General features: G+C 38.7%; 1 protein-coding gene across 1 annotated transcript in view; it reads right to left on the reverse strand.

Annotated features, from left to right (window-relative positions):
* TRHDE (thyrotropin releasing hormone degrading enzyme) overlaps nucleotides 1–21,098 on the reverse strand; it is a gene marked incomplete at its 5' end in the record, with an annotated part of 326,090 nt that overhangs the window by 218,381 nt on the left and 86,611 nt on the right. Inside the window, one exon of the mRNA XM_081130892.1 lies at nucleotides 7,779–7,905. Coding sequence (XP_080987018.1) covers nucleotides 7,779–7,905 — 127 coding nt within the window. The remainder of the gene's footprint in view (nucleotides 1–7,778; nucleotides 7,906–21,098) is intronic.

The raw sequence follows: 21,098 nt of genomic DNA on the forward strand, positions 1-21,098 counted from the left end.
AAAAACTTCTCTTCAACTAGATTTTAAGCTTCTAGCAGAAGAGACCATTTATTACCCTTTTGAGTGCAATGTTACATAGTAACTACTCAATAAATGCTTGTTGAATTAATTAGTTAATTCAATTCTATAGTTGGTTTGTGCTGCATTAAATTCTTCACTAGGTGTATCTGTGGTATGCAAGTTGATATCAGTAATAATCACATGCATCATTCCCACTAAAATGCATTGTTTTCATTGATTTCTTTCCTTTTTGGCATTCTTTATTTTTTTTGCATTAGTAGTTAAATATCATAAACATTGAGTATCTTATATATGCTTTGTTTGTTAGTATAGTCTTAGAAGTGAATAGCATGTTATAGCTGCAAAATAACTTAATAAGAAGAGTTAAATGGCCATATTATGGAATAATTAGTGTAGGGGGGAAATGTCTTGTTAAATTGTGTTAAAACAACTGTTAAATATGGAAGTAACTGTGTCCATTTTAATAGAAGTTGGTGGTGTTTTAGTACCAATGGTTGTGCCGGGTTAGGAAGCTACAAAAAATATTTCCCATCCAAAGAAATTATGCCTGCTGTTTTGGTTTATGAGAAAATTGCCATGTGAAGGGTTTTTCATAAATAAATGACCTTCACAAAATAGGGAGAGACTATGTTTATTTTATTCCAAACAGGGGGAAAGTGTAGGCATTTGAAGAAACTCAGTTCTCCACAGCACCTGGAAAACTGGAAGCCAAAGCAACACCTCATCTAATGACGCAGTAATAATGTTCACCCACAGAGAGATCCTAAGTCAGATTCCACTGGGAACTATACAATTAAACAGCTCCAGTGTAAATTCAAATATGTTGAGGTGTTCTGGTTGAAGGAAGCACTTGGGAGTGAATCAGCATTATACAGAAGTAGACCAGGCTATCTACACAGCCTCCAGATATTTTCTTTTACAAAGCAGCATTACTTGAGGCCATCAACAAAGCATATACATCACATTCAATATTCATCTAGTCAAAAGCAGGGTAAGAAAAGTCATACTTTAAAAAACGAAAAGAAAAGCCTCAAATAAAACATAACTATGAGATGCACATTTAACATGGGAATAGTTTCATATAATTACCATCTCAAATTAAAAACAAAAATGTATCTACAATGTAAAGAGAGAAAAAATAACCATAGTGAATGAAATGGTTAGCAGTCTTTAATAAAAATATTTTATGAAAGAAAAAACTCCAAAACTGTACTACAGGGGTACCTCGGTTTTCGAACATCTCCTTGGCAAACATTTCAGTTTACAAGAGCCATAAACCTGGAGGGAAATGCTTCGGTTTTCGAACAGGCTTAGGAAGTGGAACATGCCATGTGGCTTCCCTGATGCAAGACCCTGAGGCCCGGCTGCCGGCTGTGGATCCCTCGGTGTTCGAATGTTTCAGAGCTCGAACGGGCTCCGGAACGGATCACATTCGAAAACCGAGGCACCACTGTACTTACAAATAGCAAGTTGTCCTCATCATCATCACAATAAAGAAAGAGGTGTACCTGTAATAGCTTCAACCAAACTCAATCATTCGAGCTAGACTCTCCTATTTATGAACTTCAATAGGGCAACGTATCCCTTAACTCATCTGTTCCATTGCAGAAAAACAAATAGACTCCATCAACATGATACACAGAGCCCCAGGTACCCATGGGCTTTCCCCACCACACAATTCTCAAAATGACTTCTCCCCTTTCTTCTCCATCTCCGATTAAATGTTTCTTTTTTCAGGACTCAAGTAAATATAAGGCTTCTTTTTATGTGCATTTCATGCCTACAGTATTGTGCAATGATCCCACATTCTTAACATGGTAGTATGTTTTTGCCCTACAAAGTGTTGGTTTCCTATTGCACGCGTCTCTACTCCATTCATTCCTATACAAAACCACACTCCTTGAAATCAGAAATTATTGTAACAAAATACTTGTGCTCCCTCCACAATCACAGTACTGTGCCAGGTAGATATTGAATTCTTCATAAAAGCATGCTGTCTTGGGGGGGGGGGAGCAACCAAGCAAACTCCTTTACAAAACATTGATTTACAAAGTAGCAGCCAAAGGAAACTGAAGGCTATCTGCCGTAATTAATGAAATCTAAACAGCTAACAAAATATTCCAATACAAATCTGTCACTTTATCTGCCACTAAATTAACTTATAAACCTCTATGTTGAAAAAACATTTAAAATACTCACAGACATCTTCTGGTAGGTGAAATTATGAGATATAAGACAGGTGCTTCTTTATTTTATTTTTAAGTTTTCAAATTTTCTTCAAGGATCATGTTTTAATTTTAACATTAATATGAAATTAACAAAAATAACTATTATATTATCCTCTAGCAATCAGATTATCTCCTTTATTAAGATGATGTATTTTTTTATTATTTTTTTTTAACCCTCACCCAAGGCTATTTTTTTCCATTGCTTTTTAGAGTGGAAGGGAAAGAAGGAGAGAAAAAGACTTACGTGAGAGAGACACCAACTGATTGCCTCCCTCATTTGCCCTGACCAGGGCTGGGGATTAAGCCTGCAACTGAGGTAGCTGCCCTTGGCCGGAATCAAACTCAGGACCCTTCAGTCTGTGGGCCAATGCTCTAACCACTGAAAAAACTGGCTAGGGCAAGATGACCTATATTTTCATCTCTGAATTCTCATAATTTCTGGAATCGGATTCAGCAGAATCTTAAAATGCTGGAGCCAGACAGCCTGAGTTTGAGTTATAAATCCACTAATTCCTGCTGTGGGATCAGAGTACATTATTTAGTCACTTAGTGCTTAAATTTCCTCACGTGGAAAACGAGAAAATAACAGGTACCACCTCAAAGGCAGTGAAAAAGATTAAATGGGTCAGAATGTACAAAGCCTTTAAGAGTGGGCCACATTTAGTAAACACAAGCCCATTTGTTTTTGTAATTGTGGTCAATATGTTTGGGGATGAGAGGAAAGATAACTTAATTTTTTATATGTCTATAACAATGAGCTTTTACAGTATATCTCTAGACCTCAGAGCGTTCTCATGAAAACAGAGCACATACTATAAAGAAGGATCGCTGCATTATATCAAATAGCCTCTATACCTCTCATTGCAACTTAACACCAAGAGAGAGAAACCTCATACAAATATGCTTAATTACCTAAGTTAGAGATTTAAAAATGCATCCTCCCACAGGTTCACAGGCTGCATATTTTGGCTTTAAAACATTGAAGAAATATCCTTGTGTAACAAGAGAATGCATTTATTGCCCTAATAGTGAGCATCAGAATGCCTCTTAGGGAACTATTCTGATAAACTACTTGGTGTGGAAGCTCAAATCCTCAGAGATAAGCTAGCATGAGATGATGCCACAGCAGAGAAAGCTAAATTATTCAGCTTTAGAAATGAAAAAGGACTTGGTATGGTTGAAGAGAGAAGATATTGCAGAGTTTATGACAGAATGGCAAAAGGAATTTTAAGAAAAGGAGGCTCCAGTATTACATTTTAAGATTGCTTTGTTGTTTTGTTTTTGCAGTGTAACACTCTGGCCTTCACACACACACACCCCTGCGAAGCTTCAGTAAATTCAGGTTAACTGGTGGAGAGTGTTCTTATTTATTTGGTTCAGTTTGGGGTTTTCTAGTGCAAATCAAAGAAAGAGGCAAGTTCCACATCTCCCCTGACATGGTTTGGGTCAGGGACAGATCTGTGCAGTAAGGATGCTATTAGTTCACAGAAACAGCTTTAATCCAAAGGTGAGCATTATCGGAACACAAATAATTCTCCTCCTCTTCCCAGAATTTTCAGAAATGCTCATCTGAGGTCTATATTCACAGTCTCTAGTCACTGTATCCCCTCCCAGTCCCACCCCCATTTGCTCTTGAACACACCCATCAGGCTTTTGCTTTTGTCAAGGTCACTAGTGACCTCCAAATGGCTAGTGCCAATTCATGGTCAATTCTCAGTCCTAACAGGACTTAGCACAAATTTACCATCTGCTCTCTTTGAAACGCTTTCTTCATTAGATGCCCAGAATATATACCTATTTTCTTAGTACCTCAACCAGTGGTTTCTTGTCAACCAGTAGCCTTTACTGGCTCCTAATCTCTATAACCACTAAACACTGGATCAATCCCTCCTTGTTCTCACAGCTTGGGTGGTCTTAACCATCCTTACATGCTGGCAAATGGATTTCTTTAGCCAGATTACTCACCCAAATTCCATAGTTATAAATTCAGTTGTCTACTTGAATTTCCCACAGACATCAAGGTGCCATCTAAATGTTTAATAGACACATCGGTCTCAAAATGTCTTCTTCCACCTTTGTCCTGCCTCAGTAAAAAGTAATTCTGCCCTTCAAATTCTCAGACCAAAAACCTTGGAACTGCCCTTGGTACCTGTCTTTCTTTCACATCCCACATCCTATTCAGCAGTGAATTTTTTGTCTGTATTTTTAATATATACCCAGAATTGGATCATTTCTGACTACCTCGCTGGTAACATCCTAGTCCATCAGGCAACCATGATATTTTGCCTAAGTTTTGCCTTATATTCTTAACTAGTTTTATGCTTCTGACCTTTCCTCTTGTATCAGGGTCTCAAACTCAGCATTATTGACATCTTGGGCTAGATAACTCTTCATTATGAGAGAGGCTATCGTGAGCATTGTAAGATGTTTAGCAGTATCCCTGGCCTCTACCCACTAAATGCCAATAGAAAACACTCTACAGCCCCCTCCCCTTGAGCTGTGACAAACAAAAATATCTCCAGATAATGCCAAGTGCATATAGGACAAAATCGCCCTGATTGAGAACCACTGTTCTACAGCATATTCAACTTGGCTACAAGAATAACCCTTTTATAGCAGAAACCAGATTACGTAATACTTCTGCTAACAACTGACCGATTAATTTCCATCTCACCCAGAAAAAAAAAAGCCAAAGTCCTTACCACAGTCAGCCAGTTCTCTATGATCTGCTACTCGCCTTCACTTCATCTCCCTCTCTCACTCTGCTCCAGTCATACCTAGCTCTTTGCTGTTCCTCAAGTATGCCAACACAGTTCCCGTCTCAAAAGCGGGGCACCTTTTTCCCTCTACCAACAGGCTTTGTCCCCTAATATCCACTTGGCTTCCTCCTTCATGCCCTTGAGTTCTTTGCTCAAAAGTCAGCTTCCCAAAAAAGCCATCCATATTCAGGCATTTAAAAGATCCAGCCCCTTCCTCATGCCTGATCTTCCCCACACACTTCTTGTTCCTTCATACTAGCTTTATTTTTAATGGCACTTATCTCCATCTGGTATACTATATGTGCTACTAATAGCTTCAATGCCTGCCTCTACCTAAAAAATGTAAGCCCCAGGGGGGAAGGGATTTTTTTCTTTTTTATTTGCTGCTGTATCTCCATCACAAAGAAAAGTACCTATGGGAGGTAATCAATAAATGTGGGAGGGAGGGAGGGAGGGAGGGAGGGAGGGAGGGAGGGAGGGAGGGAGGGAGGGAGGGAGGGAGGGAGGGAGGGAAGGGGGGGGAGACGGACCATCTTAGATCTGAAGGCTGAAGGCAGACACAGCTGATATCTAGGATATAGCTACATGCACCATTAACAAAGACTGAGTTGGTTTGCATAGAATTTATCTAAAATATAATTCACAATGTACAGTGGAAAGTAAAGATCTGTCAAAATGCTTCTGTACTTAGGAATTTTTATGTAGGGGGTATTTAGAAAGCATACTTATAAATCCATTAACGTATATATCTAAATATCTTTAGATATATAAAATAAGTAGAACTTTAGGAGAAATTTTACCAAATGCCATAGGCTACGGTAACTCCCCTAGATACATAAAAGGAGAGTGCTGGGGTAAGTCAAATCATTCAATTATATCCACCACAAGGTAGCTTAACAAGTAAGAGTCCCAGCGAACAAAGCTCTTTTCTACTGATGAAAGCCTGCATGGTTCACTTGTGAGTGAAATACAGGACTAGAAATGCTTCCTGCTGCAAGCTGACAGTTACATGGAACCCCCTGAAGTTATAAATTGAATTCCTCCACTAATTACTGGTCTGAAGGGGACAAAGATTCACATTTTATTTCTCTTGCTGAACTTGCAACATAAGCACTTGTGAATTTTACATTAGGGTCAAGCTGGGAAGTTCCCAGTCAGTTTTACTTGGAGTGCAGAACAGTGTCACCTCCATGCAAATGAGGTCAGGTATTCTCCCTGCCTCAGGTGCCTACCAGGGAGATTTCAGTGCAAAGGGTTCCAATAGAGAAGTGGATACCAAGACGAAAAGAAAGAAAGAAGACAGAAGAAGGAAAAAAAATACGTAGATCCTCTTTGAAATAAAATATTGTTTAGAAATTTGAAATTAAATATTATGGATTCGAAGAGCATATATTTCAAAAAGGCCTCGGGATTTTGTAATATCACTCATTAAAATTATATGCCACACCCATTGATCACAATATCAACTATTCTATCTACTCTCTGAACTACACATTGTAAGACCAATAAAGCTACACAGCAGGCAGGTACTTTAGTGAAATAGGCTCAGTTCTCCTGAGAGGAGAACCTGTGGTTCAAATGCTAACATTTTTGATCAGATAAGCACTTGATTCTTGCCAACGAGCAATACCTTTTATGAGGATGCTGATGAAAAACGCTCTGGGGAAGGAAAATGGATGGGGAGACAGGAGGGGAACAAAGGGTGGCTGTGATGTAATATTTCAAAACAGGTTTTCTGAGAAGGAAAAAAAAATAACTTCAGCATTTCTAATGGGTATGTACCTTTTCTAATTTTGTGGAAAGTCAGAGTTCACTCCCTTGCAGAAGCAGCAACTTCATTTAAAATAGCATAACAAAACTCATCCATTTATTTATTCAGCAACACAGGATCGAGCATACTCTCTTTGTAAAAGAAGGAAATGTAAGCATAGTCATGGTGAACACAATCCCCACTGCTAAAATCCCCCCTTCTCTCTTGATTCTATTCCATTTACCATAACTTATTTGAAATACAACTGAACAAAAATAATCTAAGGGATCACTAATACATTGAAGTCTGACATCTGAGAATTAGGAAAGAAACAAATCAATGAGTAGAAAATATTCAATAGGTCTGAGAGTCATGAAGACCTAGCTTGAAATCCCAGCTTCTTCACTTATTGGGTATCTGAACAAATGGAAGACTCCCTGGGTCTCAGTCCCCTTAAGCAGAAAATATAACAGTACCTACACACAGAGCAGTTGTGAGGATTCAATGAGATGCCAGCAAGCACCCCTTCCCAATACATATTTAACAAACTATAGCTACAGGGGTTATCTTTTGGAATCCAAAACTTACATAATGCTGTTCTTTATTTCTATGAGCACTCTTTGGCAAGTCTTTAGAAACACTAAATTTTATTTCACCTCTTCAGAAGAAATTATTTTCATGCTTATCTTCTTTAAAAAATAGAACCCTGCCCGGCCGGGCGTGGCTCAGTGGTTGAGCGTCGACCTAGGATCCAGGCGATCAGGGTTCGATTCCCGGTCAGGGCGCATGCCCAGGTTGTGGGCTCAATCAATGACTCTCTCATCATTGATGTTTCTATCTCTCTCTCTCCCTCTCCTTTCCCCTCTCTGAAATCAATAAAGATATTTTTTAAAATAAAAAATAAAATAAAAAATAGAACCCTTGGAATTTTCATGCTTCCGGATGTCTCAAATAAATGCACAAGGAAGAAATTCCACCTCAATGAACCCCTCCCAGTAAAATAACCAAGAAAACTCTTACCTAGTTTTGGCAAGGAGTAGGGCACTTTAAAGTAGTCCTCATAGAATTCTATTAGTCTCTTTGTTATATGAAGAGCATAGTCCCCAGATCCTCTTCTGATAGCGTCGGGTCTTGCATATAATCGTACCTAATTAAAAATATATATAAAAGTTACTTTAGCCTTCTGGTACTCAAATTTTATCTTCCCTGCATATATGAATCTATACAAATCACTGTGCTTACTACAGAAATTAAACAGTACTCTTGTTCATATATCGTAGCATGCTGCGGCTGAATGAACCAAAGTCAAACAATTAAAGTAACCAAGTTGAGCTAGTCACAATTTCCTCGCTTTACAAGAGGACACAGAGAGATTTATACACCTTGCATCGAAATAAATATTCAAAGTTATCACTTACATGTGCTTGCTAGAGATAGGAAGGTACGGTGGATTAGTATAATGGTTCCCTGACTATGCTGAAAGTAGGCAGGATATGGTGGCTCAGCAGGAGAGAAAATTCATGGTTTGTTAAAGACACACTGCATCCAGCTTTGGAAGTATTACCAAGCTGAACGGCAACAGAAGTTGTGCTTTCTTCTTCTCTTTGGAACTAACTGTCCTTAGTCCCAATATGCAAAGTAGGGATAGAAAATTTTTCATGTCCATAAATGATTGCCATTCTGAAAAGCTGTCTGCAACTGCTCCAAGCTTCGAAACCAGCTGAAGTAATTCATATCAGTAACACAGTCCGGATACTTAACATAGATTTTTAAATCAAGCATTGTATATTATCTATTCTGTGGCCAAAAAGGAGCCTGAGGCAAATAACCTAAAACTGAACAAAACTAACAATTGTACAGGAAAGGTTAAAATGAGATTAGTTTCATAAAGCTATCCAGCATCTTTCTTTCCAAAGGCTAAATCTATTTTTCACAGATGTGGTCCCTAATCCTCATATCAATTCTGTGAATAATAAATATGCATTTTGTGGAGCAGTGGCGAGCACAGCAGCCTGGGAGTTGGCTGGTGGTCCTGCTCGGTTACTAACCAAGCCGGGTGATATTGAACAAATTACTTAACCTCTTTGGGTCTCAAATGGTCTCATTTATAAAATAGAGGGGTTGGCCACCAGCTGGTTACTAAGGTTCTTTTCAGTTCTAAAATACATTACTTCCAATTGCATTTTACAGATAAAGAAGTTTGTGTTCTTTTCAAATCACTCAAAAAATAAATGGTTTACTCGGTATGTGAAAATGGACATTTATATTCAACAGAAAGACAAAAGAAAGCTGTACTCAATCATATAAAAATTGATTAGACAATCAACTCTTTACTATCCTTGCTTAAGGAGAGAGAACAGATGTCAGAGATGTGTTTAATCAAAAAGAATAAAAAGTTTTAAAAAATACATTCTGACTAAATGTTAGAAAGTCCTGTAATTCAGTAAGATATCCACTACATTCAATAACATTTATTTACTGAAATTGTAAAGCTACTTCCCACCCAACAACCAAATCGAATATCAAATTTAGTTGACAGTCACCTACAGAGAGAGACACTGGTTATAATTCCCTGCCCCTGATATCACTTGTGTATAAACATGAAGTTTCTTAAGTAAAGTTCCCAATAAGCAAACCCTAAAGAAGGGATGAGTATACAAGTGATCTACTAAGGAGATGTTCTCAGGAGAAACTTACAAGGGAGGCCCAGGAAGCCAGATAAGAAAGGAAAATATGCCACGCAAGGTGCAGCTTCAGGTGAAGTCCTGGCCTTAGTCTGATCCCATGAGGGAGCTCTGGAGTATAACATGCACCGGTGAGTTTGCACTGCCTTGAAGCAGACAGCTAGATTCCCAAACTCCTACACCTCAGTTACTGGATACTGGTTACCAAGAAGAAGGCATAAAACCCCAGGCACATTTTGTTCTTGAAGCATTTGGCTGATGCAGCTCCAGGGGCTCAAGTATAGTCCTTTGAAGATTTCAGGTACGGCCTACTAGGAGCAGAGCAATGAGAGCTGGGGTATAGGTGCACCAAACAAGAAAGAAGAACAGTCTGGGTACCAACAGCATACACCACAGAGAGCAATCATTCATTCATGCATTCATTCATTCAACAAATATTCATTTGACATCTGCTTTGCACCAGGCCTGGACTAAGCATTTTAACTTAGTGATGACTAAGCATTTTAACTAAAGGTGACACAAAGCATTATTGTGGGGGGTGGGGGGAGCAATGAAAATGTAATCTCCATTCTCACAGAGCTTTCCATTTATTAGGTAAGTTAGATAATAACAAATAATGATAAATACCCTATGGGTGGTAAACTATAAATGACAAATGGATACTGAGGAGAATCAATACCTTTCAGAAGATTCAAGCTAAATAGTAATTTCATGTTAAACCATAACCAAGACCACCACAAAATGATGCAGCAAAAGGTCACTAATTTTACTCCTAGGAAACATCATTGATTTTGATAAAAACAGACATTCCTATTCATCAACTCTACCAGCTAGTCAAGCTATCTGTAGGCCAAGACAGGAGAAACACAATTAATCCAGTTGTCAAGATTTGATGGAAATGATCCAATCTGAGTGAGAAGATACAATATACACATGCTCAGCGTAGTGTCTTCATTTGTTCATTCAAACATTTATTGCAGGCATGCTGTGTGTCAGGCATTGTACTAGAGAACAGAAATAGAACGATAAAGATTCCTAACATAAAATGAACAAGACATTTACTCTCACTGCTCTTAAGAAGTTCAAAATATGTGGGAAAACAAACAAATAAATCAACAATAAAATACAATATGAGAAATGCAACAGTGTACTCTGCCTTCCCTCCCATTAGAAAAGTCAAGGAGACTGAGCTCCTTTCCAAGGCCAAGCCCCCTACATTCTATTCCCTCTTGCCTTTTCAAAGATATTCTCAAAATGCTCCCCTTTATCTCCCGTATCACCAGTTTGTGTCTCCGTGGTGCATCATTTTCACTGGCAAATACTCTGTATTGTTTCTTATGTTCAAAAACAAAATCTTTGCTGACCACAGCTCTCCCAGCTATGGTTTCCACCAATGCTCCTTGAAAGTGCTGTCTTCTATGTAGCTAAGATTAGCATACATGTTAACATCCAAACTAGAACAAGTTTAGAATGAAAAGGAACACTCAGGTTAAGCGGGGTGGCCGCCCACTCATACACTCTGGTATTCTCTCCTGAATCCACTACGGCAAGGCTTTCATTCCCACTACTCTATCCTGACTGCTCTCAATATCGCTCGCTAAAGGCACCAGGACGCCAGATCCGGCAGTCAGCTCCCAGGCCTCAACATGCGTAACCTATCAGCAGAATTTGACACAATCAGGCATCTCTCCTCCTTCTTTCACTCGGCTTCTGTCTTACTTTTCCTTCCATCTGGTTGACAACTCCTCAGTCACCTGGCTGATTCCTCCTCACCCTCAACTTCAACCTTCTCACTTAATGATGGAGGGTCCCAGGTTCCAAGCCACAGATATCTTCACTTCTCTGCCTACACTCAGCCTCTTGGTGACATCTAGTCTCATGGTTTTAAATATCATTTAGATGCTGAAGACCTACTCCATGACTTCCCGACTTCCACATTCATTAATCCAACTGCCCACCGATGTTTCCACTAAGATATCTAATAGGCAACTCAAACTTAACATGTCTAACAGCAAATTCCCGATATCACACACACACACACACACACACACACACACACACACACACACCTCAACCTGCTATTGCAAAAGTCTTTCCATCCATTTGCCCAAGCCCAGGGCCTTAACATCATTCTTTTTTGCGTCTTTCTCTCACTCTCCATGTTCAATTGGTCATAAAATCCTTTTGGGCCCTAGCCAGTGTTTCTCAGTGGTTTAAAGCATCAACCCGCACACGAAAGGGTCGAGGTTCAACTCCAGGTCACGGGCACGTACCTGGGTTGCAGGTTCAATCCCTGGCCCCGGTCAGGGCTCGTGCAGGAGGCAACCAGTCGATGTGTCTCTCTCACTTTGATGTCTCTCTCTCTCTCTCTCTCTCTCTCTTTCTCTCCTTCCACTCTCTCTAAAAAAAAAAAAAAAAAATCAATGGAAAAAATATCCTTGCGTGAGGATTAGCAAAAGAAAAATTCTTTTGGATCTACCTTAAAAATATATCCAAACACCAACCATTTTATAACCCCACCACTGCCAGCCTGCTCCAAGCTTCCTTCATGTCTTGCCGGGACAAGCGCTGTAGCATACGACTAATGTCTTGTTCCTTACTCCCTTAAGCATGTCCTCTACACAGCAACAAAACGGTCCTGTGAAAATGAACATCCAGTCATATCACTTTTTTGTTTCTCTGCTCCAGTGACGTCCCATCTCATTCAGAGTAAAAGGCCAAGTTTCTACAAGGACCCAATATCCATATAAAAACCTAGCCCACTTTTCCTCTCTGCCCTCCTTTGCCCCACGCCAACCTTACCCCGTTCGTGCACTAGCTTCCTTTGCACTTTTCAAATCTCGCCAAGGCTTTTCAGTTTCCCCCTAGATATCTCCATGACTTGTTCACTCTACCCCTTTAGATACTTGTACAAATATCTCCTCTTTCTGAGAAATTTCCCTTCCACCCCAGAATGTCTATCCCCTTTCCTTACATTATTGTTTCCTATAACATTTATCACCATTTAACAAAAGGTATGTTTCACTTGCTCATTTCACTTCTTGCTGCCTTTTTTCCAAGACTGTGACTTACATAAAGGAAATAATTTTTACCTATTACTTTTAACCATGAAAGTGCCATTTTTGTAGGTCAAAATATTTTGTTTAATTTGCCTCTCAAGTACCTGGCACATAGTAGGCAGTCAATAAATATTTTATGAATGAACAAGTGAATCTCATAGGTATGTGCAGGTCCTAAGGGGATATATAATAGGAACCCTTTGATAAGACTGCAGGATTCTCAGGGGAGGAAATGTTTCAGCTAAGTCTTGAAAGTAAGCTGGATGTATTAACCTACCAAGTGGAGAGTGATATCCCAGACCAAAGTCACATTATGTGCTAAGGAATCCATGCTGGCCAAATAAGTGACTTTAAAGGCAATAGTAAACATCAGAACTTAATTATAATAGTGGTGGTAGTTCATTGGAGGATATTAAGTCAGAAAGTGGTAAAATTACTTTTGCATTTCAGAAAGATCACATCAGTGACCTATATCAAGTTGAACTGAAATAGAAGGGGTTGCATATTGAGACAGCCAATATTGTTAAGAAACAATATTAGAAAAGTGAGTGATATACAGTGTTAGGTGAGACCAGAGAAGTAAAGAGAAACTTCAAATCATATGAAAGAAGAGCCTGTATATCAAATTGTAGAATATTAGTTTAACACTATAGGCACAGACAAGTTATTTAAAGATTTTTAAACCACAGAATGACGTGACGAGAATTTGGTTTTAACGGATTACATCAAAAGCAGTGTAGATAAAGGATTAGTAAAGAAATAGAAACACATAAAAGGAAATGAGTTAGACTATTGTAGAAGTACAGGTGAAAGATGGTGGTTTGGACTGAAGAGATGGCAGTAGGGATGCAGAGAAATGGATGGACTTAGTCAATTGGTCCTGACATTCTACTGAATGAGTCCTTTATCTACCAAGTAAACCTAACTGTAGCCACACTCTCACTTAAGAGCGATCATTCTCTATCTGTGCCTGTCTCACTCCAGTGCCCTGCTGGAACTAGTGAAACCCAGTTGAAAGATGGGAGGGAAAAATTCAAATTATTTCACAAGCTGGGTATTCCTGTGAGATTAATCAAGAGTTTGCTGTGCAATAAATCATTTTATAGTGTGAAAAACAATCACAGTTGCTTTCTTCCTTTAGGTTATCTAAGCTCTACTTAATCATAATATAGAAACTAAATCTTCATAAACACAGTTATCATTCAAAAGCAATGAAATATAATTTTATTACACCTGCTTATTTGCATTTTCTGACATTCCAAGATAAGAGCCCAGCTCTGAAAATGTAAATTGCTAGCCAGCCTTTATCTCTCCCTCTGCATAGCTTCTTCCAACAACCGATATGAACCAAACTGCCCATTTAGTCCTGTGGAAAGGACATTACACTAGGAACTGGCACACCGGGAGGTGAGACTCAGCTTTCTCACTACTTCTGTCAACTCGTGAAAGTCTCAGCTCAAAGTTCCTTTCAGGGGTAATAGTTTATCTTTATCTATATATCACATTATGCCTGAGAGACTGGTCCATCACACTAATCCACCTAAATTCTTCTCATGTAGTCCCCACTTATTTTGAAAAGAAAATAATGAACAGGTTTTTCTTTTAGCTTCACATAGCTTTACTCCTCTGCATTTTCACTTCCCCTGAAAATGCATACCAACTGCTCAGCTACCAATCTTCATCCTTTGTTCTTGAGTGTTCCTCATTTTTCCCCCGTTAACCACCTGTGAACTTGGTACTGATTAGAGAGAAATAACTGTAATAGCCAATATGGAATACCAGAAGTGGCTTCAGGAAAATATTCTTATGTACCACCCCTGTGCTAATATATCGCAGTAATGAACTAAGAACTACATATTTTTGATCCCTTAGAACAGTTAAATGCCCAAAATAGGTGTTCCTAGAGGAAGTCTGTTGTACCCAGTGGCCTTTACTCTGTCCTGCCACCCCTTGGTGCACTGCATGGGACAATGCTCCAACCAACCAAGCCACACGGGCCAGGCATGGACTCTCTATATTTAAAGTGTGTTTTTTTCATCTTTTTATATAATTTTATTTATTTTAATCATTGAATGGAGAAAAACACTAACAGGTGGTATCTTCAATCCCTTTAGTCATCTCACTTTCCCACAAAAACAGGGGTGGCAACTGTTTCAACTATCCTGACAACTAAGTGGCTGCTTAGCGGGCACATGAGAAAGAATCCTGAGACCACATCTGCACTTGGCAGGAGAAAGTGTCAAGGTCTGTGAAATGCCATCTGTGCTCTCAGGGGTAGGAGAGACGGCTTTGGTGTCAGATATTTGCCATTATTAGGATAGAATATCCTTTGGAAGGGAGTCATAATGGAAGGGAACTTTAGACTCATTCAAATTGACTTTGTCTCTGATGGCTGTGCAACTTAGAAGATACCAAGGAACTGTTTATGGATTTCATCCATGGGACATTCACTTATTCAATTGCTATTCAATGAGCATCTATTAATGTTCCCTGTTGAGTGTCCAAAGGTAAGCAAAGGAGACCCGCTGTCTTCCAAGGAGCTTGCAATCCAGTGGGGAGACATAGCAACAAAGTCTCATAACTGAGAAGAGCAAGATGAGCCTCATTTACATTGGCTCCTCAGAAGTCCTCTCCATAGCGATGCTGGTTAAGTGGACTAGGACAGAGTACCATGGAAATAAAGAGAAGCGAGCAGTTATTCATTCCTACATCTAATGTTTTACCTCTCATTCTGTTAAAGATTTCAAAGTAAAGCTAAAAATATATATTGTCAGAAATATAAAAATCTCATACTAATTAATCTGGGCTATTTTCTTATAATAACCTAAAATACTTAGCAGATTTTCTTATTTACCTTTACAAAATACACATTAAATGAGTATGTAGCTAGCAGTAAATGACGACTTTATAAGTGAAAACTTTGAAGGAGTTTTCTATCGTCATTGAGTCACTTTCAAGGACAGTGAAGTTAAATCTCTGTGTCTAAAATCTTTCTTCTAGACTGTTTGAATAATCTTTGTGTTAAAAAGAAATTGTGGTAGTTGCTATATAATGATGTGAAAGAGTAGTTACGCCATCCAGCAGAGGAGAAAAAATCACAACAGTACTACACCTGCTAAATAAAGACTTGCATAACACTTTATCTGATTTGACGCTTGTAATTTGGTGGCGTTAAGTTAAATAAACCTTCTGGCTTTCCAGAGTTATCTTCTGAGAAAATTTTATACCGCAAGAGTACATTAGGAACTTTGGAAGACATAATAATTACTTCGTGGCTTAAAAATATCACCATAACAACAATAATAAGCTTACTCTTCCTTTCACCTAACTGAAAAATCAGTATCTTCCTTTAATAACTGCAAAACAATGATGTGTTGTTGCTAATTTCTCAGCCAGTAAATTGAATTAATTCACCTATGTGACTGCAATTTGATTGGGGCAGAGAGGGGACGCGGGGGGGGGTAGTTCTTCATACAAATCAGTAAACAGAACTAGCCAGGGAGAAGGGAGCAGGTGCTTTTTGGCCCTAAGATAAATATATTGATACAAAGAGGAAAGAATGTTGTAAACAGGAAACTAAAAGCCCAGGAGTATTAGTCTAATTTAAATTCAGAAGATAACTTTTTTTTTCTATTTTGCTAAGCAAAAAGGAAATAAATACGCACAAAACTTGGACAAAAACAAGGAACCAGCGTGCATTGCCATGAGCCCATAAACACAAAGAGGAGGCAGGAGGGGCCGGGGAAGGAGCCGGAGGCAGGAGCTTGCGGCGCACCCTGCTTGACATGTCAAGCGCCAGCCTGCGTGTGCTGCCTGGAGAGACCGAGCGCCACTTCTCTGCAGTGGAGCAGCATGATTGAGGACAACAAAGGGAGATTATTTAGGCAACGGAGTTGGAGATGCATTGAGGCAGGGAGGCTACTGAGTAGAAAAGCATAATAGGAGTGAAAAATTTGTTCTGTAGCTTTTATAGCGAGAACAGCCAAGAATAGGCGATCTCCATCACCGTAGTCAAAGAGCTCGTTCCAAGAAGGAGCAGAATTTAGAACTGGGAATGGACGGGTAATAAGATCCCCGAACGACGGAGTCATGTGGTGACAGCAAAACCACAGCTACTTCAAAACCCACTGTTCTCACAGAAACTGAGTGCAGAAACAAACACCAGGGCTCTGGGTGCGCCTCCCCTTGGAAGCCGTATGAGATCTGTTCTGAGAACAATTACTCATCGCTAATGAGGCCCAAGACCAGCCTTAGACTAAACTCCACTTCCTACCCAATACTGTTGTAAGGAAACTCTATATATAAAGTGTATTTGTCTCGCCTCTCTGTGTAGGACTGTCAGTTCTTTAAGCCTTGGGTCCATCTTTGCGGTTTCTCTTTTCACTCCTCACTGTGTCTAATACAGTGACTTTCATCCAATGGGGACTGACAACATGTTGCTGACTCCCGTAAAATGGCAATAAACTTTGAAGGTCCTTGTCCGCTCCAATACTAAAATGCTGTTATAATAGATCGATTACATCTTCCAATTACACTTGGCTTCAGGCAAAGAGATTGGTACTGTGGCAACCTGCATGGTCTTTTCTTGAAATCACTTCACATTTATTTACTAAGCACAGTATTTACTACTTCACTGTGGAGTTAACAAATTCTCATTACTTTCGAGTACTTCCAAGAAAGGGCAAAGTTTTGCCATAATCATACCGCTGTTGCCACTTTTTTCATATATATATATATATATATGAACATATATATATATGAATAATGGGCCCTAAAGATACCATGTCCTAATCCTTAGATTCTATGAATGTTACCAAAAGAGACTTCGAAGTTTTGATTAAATTAAGATTTTGAGATGAGGCGATCATCCTGGATTATTCAGGGGAGCCTTAAGTATAATCACAAGTGTCCTAATAAGAAGGAAACAGAGGAAGTTCTGACTTCAGAAAAGGAGAATGCAATAAGGATCACAGAGCAAAGTTTAAAGATGCAAAGGAAAAAGAGGCCATGAACCACAGAATGCAAGGAATGTAGCTTTTTGTTTGTTTGTTTGTTTTTTTATTAAATTTACTGAGGTGACATTAGCTGATAAGATTATATAGGTTTCAAGTGTACGTTTCTATGATACATGATCTATAGTTTTAGAAGCTGGAAATCTCTTTTTTTTTTTTAAAGCCTCATCTGAGGATATTTTTTTCCATTGCTTTTCAGAGACAGTGGAAGAGAGAGAGAGAGAAACATCGATGTCAGAGAGACACATCCATTGGTTGCCTCCTGCACATGCCTTCACCGGGTCCAGGGATCGAGCCTGCAACCGAGGTACATGCCCTTGGCCGGAATCGAACCTGGGACCCTTCAGTCCGAGTGCCGACGCTCTAACCACTGAGCAAAACTGGTTAAGGCTCATTTCAGATTTCTAACCTCTGGAACAGTCAGAGGATAAATGTGTGTTGCATTAAGTCACTAAGTTTGTAGAAACATATTACAGCAGCAGTAGGAAATGAATACATTCTAATTTTCTATCTTCACAGTGTTTTGGGTTAGATTTTCAGCTTCTTATAGGAGCACATTTTGTATTTCTTTTTGTGCCTCTCTTTCTGCTGTAGATGTATTTACAGCCTTCAAACTGCCAATGTTGGCACACCTGTTTTACTCACAAATATTATTGCCAAGCACACAACACATTACTGCGCATAATTGGTACACACACACACACACAAAAGTGAAATGATTGAGTAAAAGAATCATCTGCAGCTTTTTTTCTCCAAGTGTTGTCCTATTACACTTGGCATCAGAATCACCTGGGATAATTGTGTAAAATTCAGATTCCTGGGCCTTCACATTCCAGAAATTCTGAATCATCTCCTTCAGGTGGTGCCCTAAAATCTTCATTTCAACAAACTTACCAGTCGAATCATATAGACACTAAAGTTGAAAAACTATTTGCCTGAAGTCAACTGAAGGGTCTTTTGTTCATTCAGTCCCGCAGTAAGCAAACCTCAAGTCTAGAAAGAAATATTTAGCAATAGCTTAACACATAGGAAAACATATATCCTCACTCCTTAAACCTCTTTCAACACCAGAGTCTTCAATGAAGATACATTCAACAGGGCCGTTATTATTTTTAACTCTAACAACTAATCTTTCTTTCCCCTGCACGATGAACAATAAACAACAGATGAGTCAGATCCAATGTCTGGAAATCAGTAAAAGTTGTTTAATACTGTCACAGCCCATAGATAAAACAGCACCATTTACTCTCTCTCCAACATAGAGTACCTTTTTTTTTTTTTTGGAGTAAACTGCAGTTTTGTGGGTTGTTTTTTTTTAAGCAAGATAGAATAAATTTAGAGAATTTCGTTATTGAGCTATCTGTTCTATGCCTGGTCAAATACCTTCAGCAAGAACTGACAGCCAAGTCCATCTATTTGTAAATACAGGAGCTCAGTGCTCAGTTGGATTCAGCTTCAATTTAGTTTGGCCCATCTGTCCTTTTATTCCCTGATTCCCAACTACCTGCTGACCTCACTTCTACGTATGTCATCTTCCCCTCCAAATCAAACACAGCATCCTGCCTGCATCGCTCCTCTCTCCTGTGTCTCTCAATAATGCAGACAGCTTTCCACCACCCAAGGTCAGAAGTCAGAATTCATTTGTTCATTCACTCACTGGACACATAATTACTGAGAATCTACTCTGTGCCAGGCCCTCTGCTAGGTGCTGGAAATATAGAAGTGAACCAGACAGACAGAAATCCCTATCATGGAAAGCTTGTAGGAAAGACAGATAAACACAAACAATACAAATAAATAATACAACACAAATAAATAAATATGAACAATATAGAGTATGATAAATAACAATAAGTATTCAACTTAAAAATACATCCAAGGGAATTAGAAAGTGTGAAAGGCCAGGGAAAGCCTCACTGAGAAAAAAGGTGATACTTGGATAGAAGTGTAACATAAGTAAGGATGTGAGAAATGGGGAAATAGGTTTCTGGGGAGAATGCATTCCAGAAAGAGCTACTTATAAATGTCCTGAAAACCATCGTTACAGTCCTCAAGCTTCTCCATTCAACTCTTTCGTTAAAGAAATTACCAAATATTTCAATGATATAGAAATTCTATAGAAAAGTCTAGTACAAAAGTACATTATCCCTATACCCCCAAGAGACTTTAATGTCGACAGTTTTTCCACATTTGCTTCAGATGTTTTTAACTATGTAAAACATTACAATTCCCTTGGGGTAATTCACCCCCTCCTCCCCCCTCCCCTGCCTACACAGAATTAACCAGGGCCATGAAGATCTGGCTTGAGTGTATTTCCAGTTCATGTTATATTCATCCTTCAGTTTTACTGGGTGTTAGCTTCTCGTCCCAGGAATCGTACCAATTTAGATCCCACCAGCAATGTATGGCCATCCTGCTTCTCCCAACCTCACAAATTCTGTATTCTGAGATGTTTGTCAATCGATGGATATGGAATGGTGTCTCACTGTTAACTGTAATTTGAACCTCTAATGGTGATGTGAAGCATCATTTCATGTCTATGGCTTATATTTTCCTCTTCTGCAAACTGCCCTGTTCCTTTGTCTATTCTTCCATTGGTGTATTTATATTTTTCATCATGATGTGCAGCAGTCCTTTGTATATTCTGGACAGTAATCATTTGCTAGTGTATAATTTGAAAAAATCTCCTCCCATTCTGTGCTAGCCTTGTACATTATGTCCCTGATCAAATAGAATTTTTTTAACTTAGAATGTAATCAAATATTAAATGTTCCCTTTAGAGGCTGTGCTTTGTGGGTCTCTTTAAAGAAATCTTTCACTGCCCTCAAGGTCCAAATATATTTTTCCTATATTTTCTTCTACAATTTTTAAGCTTTTGCTGTTCAAAGTCAGGGCTTTAACCCCTGTGGAATGTATTTGTGTGAATGTCGTCAAATAGCAATCGCATTTTATTTTTTTCTTTGTGTATAATCATTTGTCTCAGTAATACTTGTTGAATAGTCTTGCCTTTCCCACCGGTTTATCATTTCCCCCTCCTGTACAGTCCTAAGTTCTCATATATACTTGGCTCTCCGTGGTTTTCTATGGGTCAGCACGCGGTCCTGCCAGTATCACGTCATCACTCAAACTGAATTAAAAAATGTGAAGTCTAATAATACCAGTACTTTTCCTTATTTTTTCCCCCAGAACTTCATAATTATTCTGTATAAATTTCAGGATCATTGTTCACATTTATGTACAAAATCCTGTTGGAGGTTTTCCATGTTATTTTGACATCTTCAAACATTATATATCAACATCCATGTCCATGGAATATCTAATTATTTTGGTTTTTACCTCACTTTTAAGTTTTACTCTTTCCTTCACATAAGTTATATATCTTCTATTAGATTTACTCCTAGATACCTTATGTTTTGTTTTTACTGTGAATGGGATTTGAAAAATCATATTTCTAATCTATTATTTCTGATGTTAACCATTTATTGATTTTTGCAAAGTGACTTTGAAACAAGCCAACTTTCTGAATTAATTCTAATAGCATTTCTGTGTGTTTTTCTGTTGGCTTGTTTCAGTCAGGATTCCTAG

This window comes from Miniopterus schreibersii, assembly GCF_964146895.1.
Source record: "Miniopterus schreibersii genome assembly, chromosome: 2".
In the NCBI taxonomy this organism is placed as follows: domain Eukaryota; kingdom Metazoa; phylum Chordata; class Mammalia; order Chiroptera; family Miniopteridae; genus Miniopterus; species Miniopterus schreibersii.